Source organism: Cyanistes caeruleus, chromosome 3 (assembly GCF_971803275.1).
Source record: "Cyanistes caeruleus chromosome 3, bCyaCae1.hap1.1, whole genome shotgun sequence".
NCBI classification, from domain to species: Eukaryota; Metazoa; Chordata; class Aves; order Passeriformes; family Paridae; genus Cyanistes; species Cyanistes caeruleus.
Window position 1 is genome coordinate 112019840 of NC_141703.1, and position 17141 is coordinate 112036980.

A 17141-nucleotide genomic window follows, 5' to 3' on the forward strand; every position below is an offset into this window, starting at 1 on the left:
TCTTTCTGGTGTAGTCACTCTCAGTTTGCAGAACGTGTCTGCCTGCCACTGCCATGGAGGCAGAGCTGCTCCGCTGACTGACAGAACCACAACCATTCCCCAAGAGCTCTTAATAAGACAACAGTAACCCCTACTCACACTCTTGCTTTCATTTCTGAAAATGATTTTTGAGAGGTGACAATATTTACAAACTAGCTTCTGTCTGGAGGTTTAAAAGTGACTGTTGAAAGCACACTCCTTTAAAAAAATCTATTAAAGCACTGCACTGCACACAAAACAAATTTACATGAGACATACAAACAGATGACACACTGCTCATCTTGTATAATGGTACTGTAATTATTTCCTAGCAATGAAACCAACTGATTAAAGACTACCCAGGACTTGTAAAGTTTGCACCTTTCCTTATTTATTTTTTACTGTACTTCTTTTTGCTTCCAGAAATCATTTAAAGTTGTCATCTCACTGCCTTATCGCACAAGCATGCAGAATATTAATAAGTACATCAGTGTTATTTCTAAGGGAGAAATAATTGCTCTGACAGGTTTCAGAGCTTCTCAACACAACCATCCACCTCAAGCAGGTGCGAGTTTTACATGGTTGTTGGGTGCTAGAAGTTCTTCACAACCTTTGCCCTCTAGATTTTATCCCCAAAGATGATTACACTGGACATCCTGGTCATGCCGAGTGCCTTCAATGTACAAGCAAGCAAAATCTCCATTTCTTTTATTTTTTTTTTTTCCTAATAGAAAAAGGACAGGGGTGTTTTAGGGTTTTGGTTTTTTTCAAGTATTTCAATCACTTTCTCAGTGTCTGGTTGTCGCTATTTTTTCTTTATTATTTTTTTTCTGAAACCTAGCCTGGGTTTTCAGCAAATGTCATCTTAGAAATTACCACAGCAAAGGAAAATAAATCACTCACTCTTTTTTTCCCGGGAAATTTACACACATTCACAAACACACACAACTTCAACACATTGACACACATCCGATACAAACACGATCTGATACAACCAATCCGCTAGGGAACCAGGAGGAGGTTTTACAGCGGAGCAAGCTTCTTTTGCGTATTAATTAAAAGTTTGGAAAGACGGGACGACTAACGCAACCACCTGGCCTGCAGACGGAGAAAAGGCTGGGAGTTATCAGCGGGCTGAGGGTGGCGGTGGCAGCGGGGGCTGGGGCACCTGCCGAGGCTGGGCCTGCGGCTCCGCTGGGGCTGCGCTTCCCCTCCCCGCGGTGCCACCTGGCCCGGGGCTGCGCCTCCCGGCTGCCCATCGCTGCCGGGGGCCGGGGCGGCACGGGCTGCCTTAGCCAACTCTGCTCGGGGGAGGGTAGGGCGGCTGCTTGCACGCCCATCCCCATCCATCCATCCATCCATCCATCCATCCATCCACCCATCCAGCCATCCACCCATCCATCCCCCGCACGGCGATGAGCGCGGCCGCGCTGTGCCACGGCGATCCCCGCGCTCCCGGGGCGAGGAGCCGCTGCCGCACGGGACCACCCTAAAGGGGAGCGGGATGAGGAAGGAATAACGGGGAGGGAAAAAAAAAAAAAAAATTAAAATATTAAAAGAAAAAAAAAAAAAAGGAAGAAAAATAAATAGAGAAAGGGGGGAATAGCGGAAAGGAAGAACGAGGATGAAACGGGTCACCCGGCCGTGCCGCGGCTCACCTTCGTTGCCGGGGCGGGCGCTCAGACGGCCGGCAGCGCCGAGCGCGGCGCGGAGCAGCAGCAGCAGCAGCAGCAGCGGCAGCAGCAGCGGCGGCGGCGGTGGCGGCAGGCGGCGGCGGCGGTCCATGTCGGCGGGGCAGAGCGCAGGCACAGCCGCATGTCTCCGCGCCGCATGCCACCGCTCCGCGCCCGCTCCGCGCCGCCGCCACCGGCCCCGGCGCCGGGACCATGCCCCGCGCCCGCCTCCGCGCTGCGCCCGGGAGGGGCCGCCCCCGCCCGGCCCCGCCGCAGCCGCCGCCGCCGCGCAGCCCCCGCCCCGCCCCGCGGCCCGCCCACCGCCCGCCCCGCCCGCGGAGCGCCGGCCCGGGCCCCGACCGAGGAGCTGCTCCCGAGCCCGCCCCCAGCCCTGAGAAATGCCCCGGAGCGGGACCCAGCCCTGGGAGATGTCCCTGAGCCCGACCCAAACCCCGGGAGATGTCCCTGAGCCCGACCCAAACCCCGGGAGATGTCCGGGAGCCCGACCCAGCCCCGGGAGATGTCCCTGAGCCCGGCCCCAGCCCCGGGAGATGTCCCGTCACACGGAGCTCTGCAATAGCGGCTGACACGAGTCACGTAACTCGGGAGGCTCGGGTGGGTGTTGCAGCCAGCCGGGATCCGGCCGTGCCCAGTGAGCGGGCTCTCCCGGGCGGAATGCAGCGGCAGAGCAGCGGTGAAAGCCCGGGAGTTTCGGGCTGCAGCCGTAGCTGGCTTGCCGGAGAAACGCGAATTGCATCCTGCATCCCTCGGCTGCCCGCCGTGACCGGCGCAGCCTGCACCACGCGGGGCCACAACTCCAAACACACACACTGACTTTGCCATCGCTAAAGCAGGGGCCCCCACCCAAGAGCTGCTCTCTGTAGGTGTGTGTAGCTCTGCTCTAGCATACGATGTGTAAAAGGAGTATTTTTTAGAAGCCTTCTCTTCATGCTAGCACCTTTCCTTGGGTCCTTGCAGCCCATCGGAGGCCCCAGAGTACCTGTCAGAACACGGAGCAGACAAACAGGCGAGCGATGCTGCTGTTCCTGCTCTCAGGGGGAATCACTGCAGGGCAGTGCTTCCCAAGCTTCCCCTTCTGGAGATGGTTTTTTCAGAATATGGACAACTTCCTTCCCAAGTGACTTGTCTCAGGTCTCCAGAGCCACCCAGCGTGGTTCTGTGGAAAATGGGAAAATATCTGAATAATACTGAGGTCAAATAAATATTTCACTCCAAACCAAAGTTATGCATCCTCACAGTACTGAGTCTAGTTCTGAATGCATGCGCTGTCTGCACACACAGCAAGCAACAGGATGGGAGGAGAGGCGCCTTTGGCAGCAGATGTGGAGCTACGTGGCAGAGTTAACATCAAAAATCTCTGATGGCAGAGAAACCGATCCCCAGTGTTTCTCAAACCAGCGTGGTAAACATCTGAACAACCTCCTTCTTCATTGCCCCGTGTGTCCTTGTGTCCTCAGGGTCAGCAGTGCCAGCAGGCCACTGGGAGCTGCTGCCTGAAGCACCTGAGCCTGAGTTGGGTTTATCAAACAGTACAGAACCACCAGCTTGCTGCTGCAGTGATGCAGCTTCCCTGGCTGCGAGACAGGACCTGTGCCAATGTCTCTCCTCTCAGTATTGGCACCCCCCAAACATCTGGTTTAACTCTGCAAGGTCTGCACTGCACTGAAGGGGTTGGAAAAGTACGGAAGCCAAAGCAACGGAGGGACAAGGCTGTGAGAAGTCATCTCAGACAGGTTCCTGTTTCAGGAGAGCACAGGGGAGGACATAAGCACTAAAAATTAACATGAAATTAATTTCCTTTCCTGTTTCCAGGCTTGATTATCCAATCAAACAAATTAAAGAATCATCAGACTTAATACCATTTGTTTTGTGTCTCCAACCCTTCCTTTCACTCATATTCACCATCTACACCATTTCCTCTGCGGTCAGACTTCCAAAAGATGTAAAAAATGGCCAGAGCTCTTGGGCAGGAAACCTCCAAGGGCAGAGAGAGAAGCAGGTGGTCTGGTCATGGCCCAGAGAAAAACATCTCCTGTTCTCCTTTGTCCTTCTCACGTCTCATTTCACCACACCTTTCCATTCATTGGACTAAGATGTTTTTCCACAGCAAAAAGACCAGAAATTCACATCCCTCAAAATATAATTGTTAAAAAAAAAAACCAACAACAACACTATTTTGCTTTAGTTTGAAGGGTTTTTTTGCCAACATTTTCCTCAGCTTTTATAGAATACACAGCTGTTTTCATTGAGTTCTGTCATACAACAGAGATACATCTTTGAAACCCTACTAAGTTCTCAGGACTACTAGTGCTTGTTTCTCTGAAGCCACATCTTTCTTTCATGATTTCATGTAAATCTATGTTTTCTTAAGGTGTGAGAGAAAGGTGAAAGAAAAAGGGTGAAGAAAGATGACAAATCTGGAGGCTTGGGGGGCTGGGGAAGAAAAAAGACAACAATCAACCCAAAACCCAACAAAGTTCTGTTTTCAGTTAGGGGAAAAAATATTTCCAGAGAAGGGAGTTTTTGAGGTTACTCACAGCAATCACATTCTGGATTTGTAAATATCATAGCACCAGTGGAGTCATCTTATGCAGAAATAAAAAGGATATTGGGCAACACAGTCCATATAGTGCACTTTTACAGTATCAAACTTTTAAGAAAGAAAAATGAATCTCTCAAATGAAAAAATGGATAGCAGAAATACTTGGAAAATTTTGAAATAAAGAATGCATTTTTTAAAAACTTCACTTGAAAAAAATTCCGAAATCAAACCTGGGAAAATTCTCAGCAGGAAAGAAAGATTAAATTCATTACATATTTCTCACTAGGCTTTTTCTCTGTGACGCACATTGTGTTAGTTTTGTGCAAATTGCATGTTTACTCTATTAAGAGTAATTTTCTATGAGCTTAAAGGGCACCTTTGAAGAAAGAAAATAGCCTCTAGTGGCATTTCTACATAACCAGAGTGCACATGGTAATATCTTTGCCCTAGCATCCATAAAATCCTTCTGGAGAAACACATAACTATGATTTATGATTTTCTGCCAAGCCTGGGCTTTAATTTCTTTAATATATTGAAGATCAAAATCCTTACTACACACAAATTTTATCTCTTACATTTTTCTTTTGTAAACAGGGAGGTGACACATTCTGTGATTGTATAATGGAAAAAAGAAATCATAACACATGGGCAGAATGCTCCGGATCCCACGTTTGCATACTAAATAGGAAAACAACTTTCTGCCTAATGAAAAAATGCTACAGATTATTAGGAATAGCCACAGAAGTAATCAATCAATTTATCCAATGGACTGGGCCACAACCTGCTTCCAAGAAGCTTTTTAATGTTTATGGCTGTCGAGTGGCGTCATTTAATTAATTGAATGACACAAAACTTCTGATCGTAGAGATTTAAAGTATTTTCCTTAAAAACAAACAAAAAGAATTAATGACAGGTTCACTACTCATAAAGAAAGGTGGCTGGACAATCCCTCATTTATTCAGGGAGGAGGCAGAACAATGGTCCCCAAGTGATGCCTCGCCTGTGCCTCCATGGGATTGTTGGGAGGCGTGAGAACATTTCCCCCTCAGTTTCTGGGATTTATTCATGCAGGTTCTTGTTTGTGATGTGGATACACCTCCCTTCACACAGACCAGCAAACTTTTCAACTTTTCCACATAAATCATAACAGGGTCAGCTTTCTAAAACCATTCAGTAATCAGGCCTGCAAATAACCACCTCAGTATATATATTTTTATATATACATATATATATATATACACATATATATGTATATATGTATGCATCTATTTTTATATTAACTATTTAGTGTTCAGGTAAAATGTATTATAAATGGAAGCATTGCTGCTTGAGTTCATCCTAAGTGTGACATGGGCCAGTCTTGGAGATGGTGCCCAAGGAAGGAAAACCCTCCCAGGAGCCACCAAGCAGATTTACTTGGTTTAAATATTCTTTGGGAGAGGTTTTACAGCATAACTCAAAGGTCTCCTAATGCACAGTGTCGCCCTGAAAATGCAAGCAGATGAGGAAATGCAGGATGTGGAAGAGTAAAAGGCAGGATGCAATAAAAACAAATGATAATGAAGTGTGAAAAGTTACTTTAAATAAGTCATGTAAAGCTAAGCTATAGCCCTTTCTAATCAATACTTACATAATAATTATGTGAAAATCCAGACAAATGGATTAACAAGGCAGCATAAAAAACTCAGCTTTGAGAAGCAACAAAGCTGAACTTGTAACTATGAAACAACTGCACACCAATCCCATAATGAAAAAAAGTAAAGAGATGGAAAAGGGTAGAAAAGCAAGATGCAAATGAAGTTTAGCTGCAAATTTCCCCCATAAAGTCTGAATCGTTTGTTAAATATGCAATAAAAAGGTGACAGTCCAAGCACTTAGACTGAATTTACTTATCTGTAAACAAAAATCTATAGAAGCCATAAAAGAAGAGCTTCACCAGCATTACTGCCAGTTTTCATAGAAAAGCAACATTTATGTGCAGGAGAGAGTATTGCTACCATGAAAGAGCTTGCCAAATTTTAGGATGGAGCACTTACAGTAGAAATCCATGAATCCTGTAAAACCAGACTGTATTATGGAGACACTGGCAGACCTCCAATAAGGTGTGTAATGATAAGTTGGATCAGTTTGTTTTTCTTCTTGCAGGTCACAAAGAACGTTCAGAAATTTCTCTTGTAAGGCCAAAAAATAAAAAAAAAAAAAAGAAAACTAAGAAATGAAATTATTTATTGTCATGTATTTCAACTCATTCAGTTTTTGGTTGTTTTTTATTTTTTTTGCAGAAGAAAGTGCAAGGTAGTGTTGGACAAAAAATGGGCAGACATATTTTGAAATAAATATGACAGTACTTCTAATACCAGGGATCAACATCCAACCTGGGGAATGCACTTGGAGAGCGCACAGGCAAAATTTCGTAATCTGGCTGAGCTGGATTGGAAGAATTCCCTTGTCTTTGCAGAGCCAGGCTTGCACACTGACAGCAAAATAGGTCGTCTATTTTTGCCAGAGAGAAACACTTATGGCCAACTGCAATTTTAAACAGCAGAACTCAAATACTCTGAAGAGTCTGCATTCACAACATGTGACAATTCCTTAACAGTTTCATTTCCACAAGGAGCCTTTTGCATTTAACAGTCGATTGTCTTATACTTTTTCTTTTTTTTTTTTTTTTTTTGCCTTAGTAAAGAATACCTGAGATTCTGCAAATGATTGAGGTTCTTTCTTCTTTTCTGGTCATTTGGTGTTTTTTTCTCAAATCACCTCACCTCCTCCTTGGTAGTCAAAGTTTTCTCCTATCTCATGGAACTGGCACCACATCCAAGGAAACATCAGGGGATAGAAAAAGATGGGGAAAAGACCATAAACTGGAATTATCTTAGAATCCTCAACTTCACATCCAGCATCAAAGCACAAAATCACTTCCTACCTTCGCTCCTAATGGCAAGGTGTGTATTTGACTGTGTGCTGTACCTACAGTTACTAATTCCTGACTAGATGCTACCACCCAAGAGGAAAATCAGAATTCAGAAGGGGACAATCCTTTTGCAAAGGCTTGTTCCCAATTCTGATGCCTGCATGGAGACAGAGAGTTCCTGTTTGCTTCAAAAGCTGCTTTGTTCAGGACTTTGGGGGGACATTAATCAACTTGGAAACTGAGAACAGCATCGTATGTAAGAATTAAGAGCTCAGAATTTTTCAGGGTACACAGGTCCTTCAGAAGTTCCTCCATGAGCAAGTTCTTCCTGTGCCCAGCTTATACCAACATTTCTCAGCCTCCAATTATAATACAGCAAAAAAATACCAGAAAAGTCAAGGTGGCCCCTAATTACAGACCCCTAAAGCATCCTTCTCCCCAGCTGCAGTCAGCTGGGTACTGTCACCCCTCAGCTGGGTGCAGAACACATTCTCAGCAGTCACACCTGTGCTGCTGGATGACTTCAGCTTCTGTGAAAGGTCCCCATCCTCCTGACCCATCACCCCAGCTCACCCCATGCGTGCTGAGAAGCTCTCAAGTCTTCCAGAGTTTTCTTCTTGATTATAATGAGTTAATTACATTGCCAGAAAGCATGAGGTAGCTTTTTATTAATCTCCTTGGCCACTTGGGCAATGAAGAATTGCAGTTTCTGCAGAAGGCTAAGCTAACGTTATCTAAACATTATTCTTTATAATTGTTGGACAACACATGCAATAAATAATTATACCTCATTAGCATTCTTCCAGCCCAAATGACCCATAGCAGGACAGTCTGTCAACCTTGAGTCAAGCAGCCTTTATGCATTAAATGGGATATTTTATGATATTTTAGGCTTTCCTCCCCAGTCCTGTAGCCAGCTGAAGCTCCATAGTGAAGGGTGGAGCTCCTTCATCTTTCTAAGTCACCAAAGAAGGTTGGAAATGCAGACATTTCTTATTCTGAGCTGGAGATGCACTGTCTATGTCAGGAGAATGTATTACAAAGATTTTTTGTCTTGTTGAACATAAAAAAAAAGTTTTTCCCACTGCCAGAAAAGATTTGATTTATCTGAACTAAATTTTCAATCTTTAAAACCCCTTTTTTCATCAGGGTTATTTTTCATATGACAGACAGTTCATGACTTAAATGTTTAACATTTGCTTAAAGAGATTCCCTCATTCATTGGAGCTGTCACCAAAACCTGGAAGAATGTGTGAGTTACTTTTTTGGTACAAGAAATAGAGAAAGCCTCTGTCATCTGTGTTACCAAACTAAAGTTGCTGGAAAAGGTTTACCAGCATTGAAATTAAATTAATCTCTAGAGATTTTAATGAAAGAAACAAACTAGTGTGTATTCAACCATTTCTTTTGGATGCACCAGCTTTGTAACTGGGAAGTAGCAGCGGGATTGAAAGAAAGAAGTAATATTTTGTATAAAATAATTTGCACACTATTGTGGGGGAAATTTATTACAAAGGGTTGCAGGATTTTCCTAAATATTCTAGCTCAAAAGGGAGCTGTAGGAAATGCATAGAAAAAATCCCCATAATAAAACGGGGAAAAAACCAAACAAACCAAACAAAATAAAACAAACAAACAAACATACTATTGTAAAAGCTGGAGATAATTGCAGAAAATAGTCCCCATTCTGTTCCTACTCTGAACTTACACTAGTGGCATGCCAAACTGCAAAACTAAAAATCCAAAACCCACTAGAATCAAAGAGCATTTCTTGAGAAAACAGTACACTCATCAAAAGTGACATAAAATGAAAAAAAAAGATATGACTTGCAGCAGATCTGTGAAAAAAATTCAGGAACTTGTCAGATATGTGGAGGGGAAGGTTTTACTGAAACCCAATCCGTGCAAACCCAGTGTACTCTGCTGGGTTTATGGATGTGCTCCCTTTAGTGGGACTTTTAAATGATACTTTGCTTTAAGATGGCAGCTGAGTGAATTATTACCATTGCCCAGGAGAGAACAAAACCTGCAGCATTTACAGGAGTAAGAACCCCTGAGATAAATCACAGAAAGTGGAAGGAGGAATGGAACCTCCATCTGTGCTTAAGGATGGAGAATCTTGCAAACACCTCCAGCACAGCGCAAAAGCCTGAGCTCTGTGAGCCAGAGGGGACAGAGGAGAGGGTCAGATCTTTTATATTATGGGTCCTAATAGTTGGGTTGGTTGGGAGTTTTGTTTGTTGGGGTGGTTTTTTCGTTTCTTTTTCTTGTTTTGTTTGGTTTGTTTGGTAGTTTTTTTGTTTAGTTTTTTTTTAATTATTATTTTTGGTTTGGGGGGTTAATTTTATTTATTTATTTTTTTTAATTAAAATTCAAGTTATAAAACCACCTACTTCTAAAGAATTTGCTGTTGTATCAGTTTCAAACCTATACATGCTGGGCCATCTGCCCTTTAGTTTTCCCTGAGAAGACTGTAAAAGATTCTTGTGAGTTCTAGAATAATAAAGACAGCATTTTCTATTATTTTATACAGTCTCAAATGTCTTGTCTAGAATTAAATAACCAAACATACTGATTTTGCCAAGTTTTTGTTGTTTTTTCTTTTATTTTTTTTTTTTTAATTAAGCAATCTTCACTGGTTTTGTCAGATAAGCAAATATATTTATATTCCTTCCACATATGTTGTCTGGCATCATGTTAGCCTTTTTGCAAAGGAGGTAAATAGGTTTCTTTAAGAATTTAAGCTTATGACCTCCCAGCTTTTACAAGAGAAAACAAAAAATTGCTTACTGAAATCTTAGGAAGGGCACTCCATTTTTGAAGGATGTTATTATTTGAGTTGGAGTTGTAATGGAGCTAAGCCACACCTACTTAGAGAACAGGGCCAAACATTGCTTTTGCTTACAGCAGTTTAAATCCTTGGAGGCCTTTATTACTAAGAAAATTGAGTAAGATTTCAGTAAAATCAATTTTTAAAAGCACCAGGAGCTTGCTGTTGACCTCAGCTACAGCAATCTGTGCAGCTTTGCTAAAACCTGCTCTCTCTCCTAAATCTGACTGACGCCACTGATGAATTGTGCTGTAAAATTTACTGTTTCAATCCCTTTACACACAGAAGCTGCTGCTTGTGTTTCTGTTCCTGTGAGATGGAAGGGAGAGGTTTTCCCAAACTGACTGCAGGAATACAGAATTCTCTACTCTCCTGCACCACTTTCAGCTCCTTTAGCATTTAGATTAACCCACAGCAGCACCAGAGATGGTGGGGGAGAGCAGCCTTAAACACAGCACTGGAGCAAACTGTCCCCACCTCTGTCCCCCCACAAAGTTCTGTACAGAGCTGGCAAGTCTCTACCTGTTACTTCCCTTCTTGCTAGCCAGTGCTTTGTAGTTTTAATTCACAAATTTTATTTATCATCGTTACTACAACTATAGCACCTAGAATACCTCAGGAATTCAAGAACTGCTCCACACTTTCAAACTTTCCTTCTTCTGTGCATACTCAGAAGCTTTCAGACTTTTTACCTGGCACAGCCTGAAATAAATCTGGGGTTCCTGGCTTGGTAATGAGGTAATATTATTTTCATTTTCAGTTTTGGGGGTTTTTTCAGCTTTTTCCTCCATGAAGGATTGTTCTTGTTGGCACATCAGTCACCTCACACAACCAGACCGAGCAGCAATATTTAATAAAGCAATATTTAAATCTTACCCAATACACACCTATCAATAATGCATATCCAAACTCCCACAGTAGCTTCATTTTTTAACATGTCTCTGTTTGCCATCAAATCACCATGTGCACTTTGATCTTGCACACTTGACACATTTTAACAGACAGAAGGAGCAGAACCATCAGTTCTTTCTGGCACCATCTGGGGTTCTTTTACAGATACTTTCTCCCTGGCTGCCTAAAGCTCAATTCAGCTTTGGGTTTTTTTTGCTTTTTTATTTTTATTTTTATTTTTATTTTTCCCCCACACCATCTTCCTGATCTTTGCTTGGCCTCAGGTTTCTTCCCAGCATCACCTTCTGAGCTTTTACCTTTTTCACACATTCCAGTGCTGCTGTAAAGCTCAGGAGAACTTTTTCTTCCCCCTCCCACCTTGCTATTCTCATTCTGCTTGAAGTGCACTGCAATTACAACAGGATATGAACTATCCTGCACTGTTATAGATGTGTTCAATTTTCTCTCTTTTAGTAGAAGTCTTTTCCCATCACTTTGGCCTGACAAACGTGACATTCACACATTGATTGTATATGTCTGCTTTACACAGCATAGCTAATGACTTTCCCTTACCCTGACTTGAATTCCAGATTACTTTTCCTACTGCTGAGCCTCCCATTCTGTCAATAATTGCAGGACAATTATCTCATTTGCCATTTTTTTTCCTCCAAGTGCCGAACAAATCCGTGAAATCTTGGAGAATATGATGCAATAAATGTAAGGTTTTAAACCGATACTTCATTCTGGAGACTCTTCTCACTGTGTCTGTAAACCTGCAGACACCCCAATGACTTCTTCATATTCTCAGAAGAGAACTCAGTTTGCCTTCTGCACTGCCAAATACTCAGTTTCTTCTGAAAGTTGTTATGTGGTGCTGTGACACAAGTGTTACAAAATTTGAGGCTTAATCTTAAAAGCCAAGACAGAAAATAAGATTTCTGTTATAAAGCCTTGCCACTGTTTCACCCGATTCTTCCATCCCTTGCCTTAATGCAAAAAATACTTTATAAATCACGCTGGTTTCTAGAGGCAGAGGCCAATCATATCACAGAAGATTTTCCTTTTATCTCTGGGGGATCTCAGACATCATCTCCTTTGCAAGGTGTTATTTTGGGCAATGAATCATGGACACAATTTACTACCTTACAAAGCTCTTCATTTTGGACTTTCAATCTTGAGTGTAAATATCAAGTCTCACTTGAACTCAATGTGGCCACTTCTGTTGTTTTTTGGTGTTATTTTTTTAATTAATTCCTTATAGACTCTGAAATGAAAAAAAAATAAAAATACTGGTATTACTGAACTGATATCAGATACCCACAAAACATATAGGGAAAAGATTTTTTTCCTGATTTCTAATTTCCTCTCCCTTCCATGTGCTGAAAATTATTCTAATTCCTTCCCACTAAAGAATTCTGCACAGCCCTGAAAATTAAGAGATGAAAAGTTGTCTTTTACTTGTGTCTCATTTCTGGACCTTACACACCTTAGCCTGAACAGACAATCCAATTTAGGAAAATAATACCTTCAAATATTTTTTTTTTTCTTTTTTTGGCAGCAAATCAGAACTGTAGCTAAATAATACTGGGTTCAAGTCTGTATCAAGAAATTTAATATTTTAAGAGTTCCCTAAAGAAACATAGGATGTCAAATTCAAGGTATGTATAATTTGATGCCAGGAGTGTGACTTTGGTGTTTCAAACTCAGGAGGCACAATGGTAGTTTTGGCTGTTGGTTCCTGCATTTCAGAAACCTTGTGGTTTTGCTTAATATATTTTCCATTACTTCTTTCCAGTCAACTCTTTGTACATTCAAATCAAAGTATATTAATAATGAGAAAATATAAATGCTCTCACATAATCATTAAGGTTGGAAAGTATCTTTAACATCACCAAGTCCAGTTATTTAAAAAAAGAATAAACCCAGTGAAAGACTGAGGCAACTTCAATTTACCAGATATTTTTCTACTTTGTGGTTGTTAGAAAAATAAGTTTAATGACAACGTGACAGATGGTTTTCTTTGTGTAACAGAAAATAGGGGATAAAGAGATTTGACTGAGAGAAATCAGGACTCTTGTCTCTCATCGTGTATTTTGGGAACTGTAGGCTTTTTGGTTTAAGGTGACCATTTAAATATTGAGGACAGAACTCTGAAGCTATTTCATGGGTCAAAAAGATGAACATGACTCCATCAGAAGCAAGGAATTTGTTACAAACCCACTACAAAAGTTAAGGGTGCACTGGAAGGAGGAAGGCTTAAAATAGAGCTCCCAAGAAATATTAGTGTATTTCATATATATCTCCAGTGGAGGTTGCAGAGTGACACAAACATCTCTGTGTTGTTTCTGTGTCTCACTCAGTTTTATGGCAGATCAATCACAGAACACTCTCCATGCATAAATATATTCCTGCCAGGGCTTGAAATATAGATTTTTCCATTACAATTTTTCAACTCTTTTTTTTTTTTTTGTGCTACCTTTACATCGTCCTGGTCCTTTTCACTGCCCTCTCAGAATTGAATTGGCACCGTTAGGAGTTCCTGATTTCACAGGAAGGAATAACTGCTTTTCACAACCTTTTTATCATTTCACCACACCTCCCCATCAACACATCCCTACAGGTACAAACATTAATATAAACAGCACACATAATCTTATCCCTTTTTTCTTATTATTTTATTTTTTTGTTTTTATTTTTGCATTATAGCAGTGTCTGGAAATACTAGCCAAGAACAACATCCTTTAAAGCTCTATGAGAATACAGTCCTGAGCCATAAAGTCCTTGGTATTAACCCAATAAGATATGCAAGGAATTAAAGAGAAACAAAACCTTATGTACAGATGGAAACTGGATCAAGAAAAATCCCTTCTTTACCTCTTTCAGTCCAAAAACTTACTGGGTCTTTCACCCTTTCTGAGACCAGCCCTAAGCAGATGAAACACTTCCTCATCTCAGAAGCTCAAGTTAGGAACATTTCAATGGAAACAAAAGTGCCAACATAGACAATATGAAGAGGGAAAATAGTGCTTTGATAATAGCTCAGAAGAAAGGGACGAGGCTCAAAGCTTTGATAGTTATCTATAGCAGGGTCCCACAAGGTTCTGCAGCTGAGCAGGGAGGACATGGGGAGATGGCCTTGCTCACTGTATGGTGTGTTAGCACCTTCCAGGAGGTGACTGCCAGTCAAAGAAGCAAAGCTTTGAAATTCTGGTTGGAAATTTTACTATCTCTTGGTATCAGCATTCTAAGTGGGACAATGAGGGAAAAAAACAGCTTGATAAACAAGACTTCTACTGCTAACCGTGAACTGATTCTGGTACTGACAAACATTTGCAGCAGTTGGCAGAATTGAAAATCTACTTGCAGGAGTAGATTTGCAAGGAAGGCTTTGTACAGAACTGGTTCTTCCTGTGCTATTATTCAATTCAATCTATTGCTTCTTTTACATATCACTGAATGTTTTCTGGAAATCATGAGCTATCATCCCTTATCTTGTTTAAAGCTCGCATTGGGTGACCTGGTTCTCTGTAAAATCACACCAGTTGCAAGCTGAACACTTCAGGAGAAGGACCCTTAAAATAAGCCAAACAGTACACAGTTAAAACCTTCACCACATTATACAGGAGATTTTTATTTTACTGTAAAATTTGAGCTGTTATGGACTTGGAAAACATCGCTTAGACAAATTTTTTAACATGGAATTAATTGTTCTGAAAAAGAAAAAGAACATTGAAAAAAATTAAGCTTCAGGAAAAATTTTATCAGAGGAAAGGGGAAGCAAAAATGAGGGAAGAGAAATGGAGTAGCAAAGTGAAACATCAGGGGTGGGATTGTTTCTGTCAGTGCTCCTCCATCTTCCTTGTTCACTTCTCAGTGGGTCTCTCCAGCTGTCATTCCTGCAGGAGAAGCTATAACAGAAATAACCAAATTTAGTAAATCTGGAGCAAACTAGTGTCATACAGAAATAGTTTATCCTGGAAGAATTAGCAGATTTACTTTTAATGGTGAAATGTGGGAACTCAGGGAGAATTCCCAGCCATAGCAAAAAGGACTGGAATTTCAGCCACTCACCACAATTCAAAGCCATCAGGAAGCATGCTCTGGGCTAACTCTGAGGAGATAGCTCCAGTCTGTTGGCACCCTTTTTTTGGAGAAGCAGACACCTGTATCTCCATTTGATTTGCACCAGTGAATATTAGTCAGTACAGCAAAGGTAATATCCAAAAAATCTGTACTTGGAGGCTCCATGGCTGTGTGTTCCATCCTCTGCCCCTCCAGTCCTATCAGCTGGTGTGCAGATGTGCCTGATCCTGTGTTTCTCTGCAGGTCTCTGGGGACACAGCTGAGGGATGTCCCCCAGCACCTGAGATGCTCCTCACAGGAGTAACACCTCTGGCCTTCGAGCTGGCAGGAGGTTTGAGTCCATCCTGAGCATGTCAGTCCTTAAAACCAAATCCTGCATCTGCACTTCTGCAGATTTGGCCACGGGGAGGTCAAATCTGCTTCAGGCTGTTGCTTCTAACCCTCTTTTAATGGACAGCTTGTGACAGCAAGGACTACTGTCTGCAGACAATCCCAGACTGAGCAGCTTTGCTGAATGAATGCCATCCTGAGTCAATACTTCCACTGTTTACCTTGAGAAAATGAAAATCAGATGAAACTCCTGAGGTTTTTGGCAGGTGGAGCCATTTTCCCCACAAGGAATGGGCACGGTGAGTTTGAATCTGTATTCTTGAAATACAACAAAGGTACTCAATTAATTTGGAGAAGTCACTATCAATTTCTAAACTTCCATTGAGATACCATAAATAATGCTTTGCAAGCTTATTAATTTAATAGCTCTGAGATTCATTCTGTTTCATCATGTGTTTGCCAGGCTTTTATTCATTTTGATTTGTTTTTTCCTCCTCAAATGTTATTTTAAATAGCTCTCATGAAATAGCTGCATAATAAGTGTACCCTTTTGTTCTTCTTCAAGGAAGCTCAGCAAAAGCATAACAAATAATAAAGCTGATAAAAGGATTCATGAAATGCATACCAAAATCCAGGTTTTTTTGTGATGCAAGCACCATTTAACTTCAAGCTAAGACATCTTTCATCTTGAGAAGCTGTTGGGCAATGGATTGAAGCCAGAGCCCAGTAATGGAATTCTGGTTTTACCCTCCTCATTTTACCCTCCTGTCTGTAAGTGTGCAATATGAAAATGTGTTATTTGGCCATCCAGCCCAGAGAGGTAAGAGGGCCCTCTCATGACTTTCAACTTGGTTGGGTGAGTGAGAATTAAAATCAGTTGTTAACAAGAAAACAGAATACATAATGATCATGGCAGGGTCCAAAAATAAATTATGACATTTATGCTCACACACTTATATTTTGGAGAGTGAATGTGACTGAACAAGGCAATTATCTCTAATTAGGAGGGGCTAGGGTCATTCCACTAATTATGTCCATCACAGCTAGTTAACAATATTGATTAACAAGATAAGAAGCAGAATAAGCCATTCATCCCTGAATGGGGTTGTTATAGATTTTCTAGTGAATTCCTACAATGTATTTCAAAAGGAAAATTGCAGAACTGGAGGTGCCATAATTCCAACAAAGCCTGATTTCAAACAGGCTCTTCTTAAAAACATTCCTGAAACAATCTGCTTTTGTTAATATGGAATAATTATGGAGCTAAATAAACATACGAGAGCATTCCATAAGTGTGCCTGACACACACAGGGAAAACACTCTTTGATCCTTGAAGCAGAAAAAATATCAGGCCCAAACTTTGCAGGACTGAAGACAAAGACAAATTAAAATCTGATTGAATGCAAGTGATTAAGAAGAATGCAGATTTGCTTCAAGAAGTCCTGGACTAACTTGGATGTGGTTGCCTGAGAATGGCTCAGTGCAATCCCCAGTTTAACTCAAAAACTGTCAGTGGAATCAAATTATGAAATATTTTGTCTGTGAGGTATTATGAAAGAGAAATACAGACATGTATGTTCACACTCACAGACACGCTTGCTCTCCTTCACATTTCACAATGAAATTCTCAGTCTGGGAGATGTCCTACTATTTTCAAAATAAAAATAGTTTTTTCCTGCTTTTTCCTTTTCTTTTCTTTTTTTTTTTTTTTTTTTTTTGTTTATTTTGTGTGCATGTGGGCTTTGGGTTGTTTTTTGTTTTTTTCCTTCTGCATCCTGTCACAGCACAGTGATTGATCCCCAAGTTTGGTGGCAGGCAACCAAATGGGTATCAAACATC

General features: G+C 41.4%; 1 protein-coding gene across 2 annotated transcripts in view; it reads right to left on the reverse strand.

The window, feature by feature from the left end:
- EPHA3 (EPH receptor A3) overlaps positions 1 to 1942 on the reverse strand; it is a 177399-nt gene extending 175457 nt beyond the window's left edge. Inside the window, exon 1 of one of the 2 annotated variants that reach the window (XM_086883592.1) lies at positions 1677 to 1942. In XM_086883592.1, coding sequence (XP_086739718.1) covers positions 1677 to 1803 — 127 coding nt within the window. In that variant the 5' untranslated portion in view covers positions 1804 to 1942. The remainder of the gene's footprint in view (positions 1 to 1676) is intronic. The other variant, XM_086883593.1, reaches the window with a different exon arrangement.
- Between the last annotated feature and the right edge of the window lie 15199 nt (positions 1943 to 17141).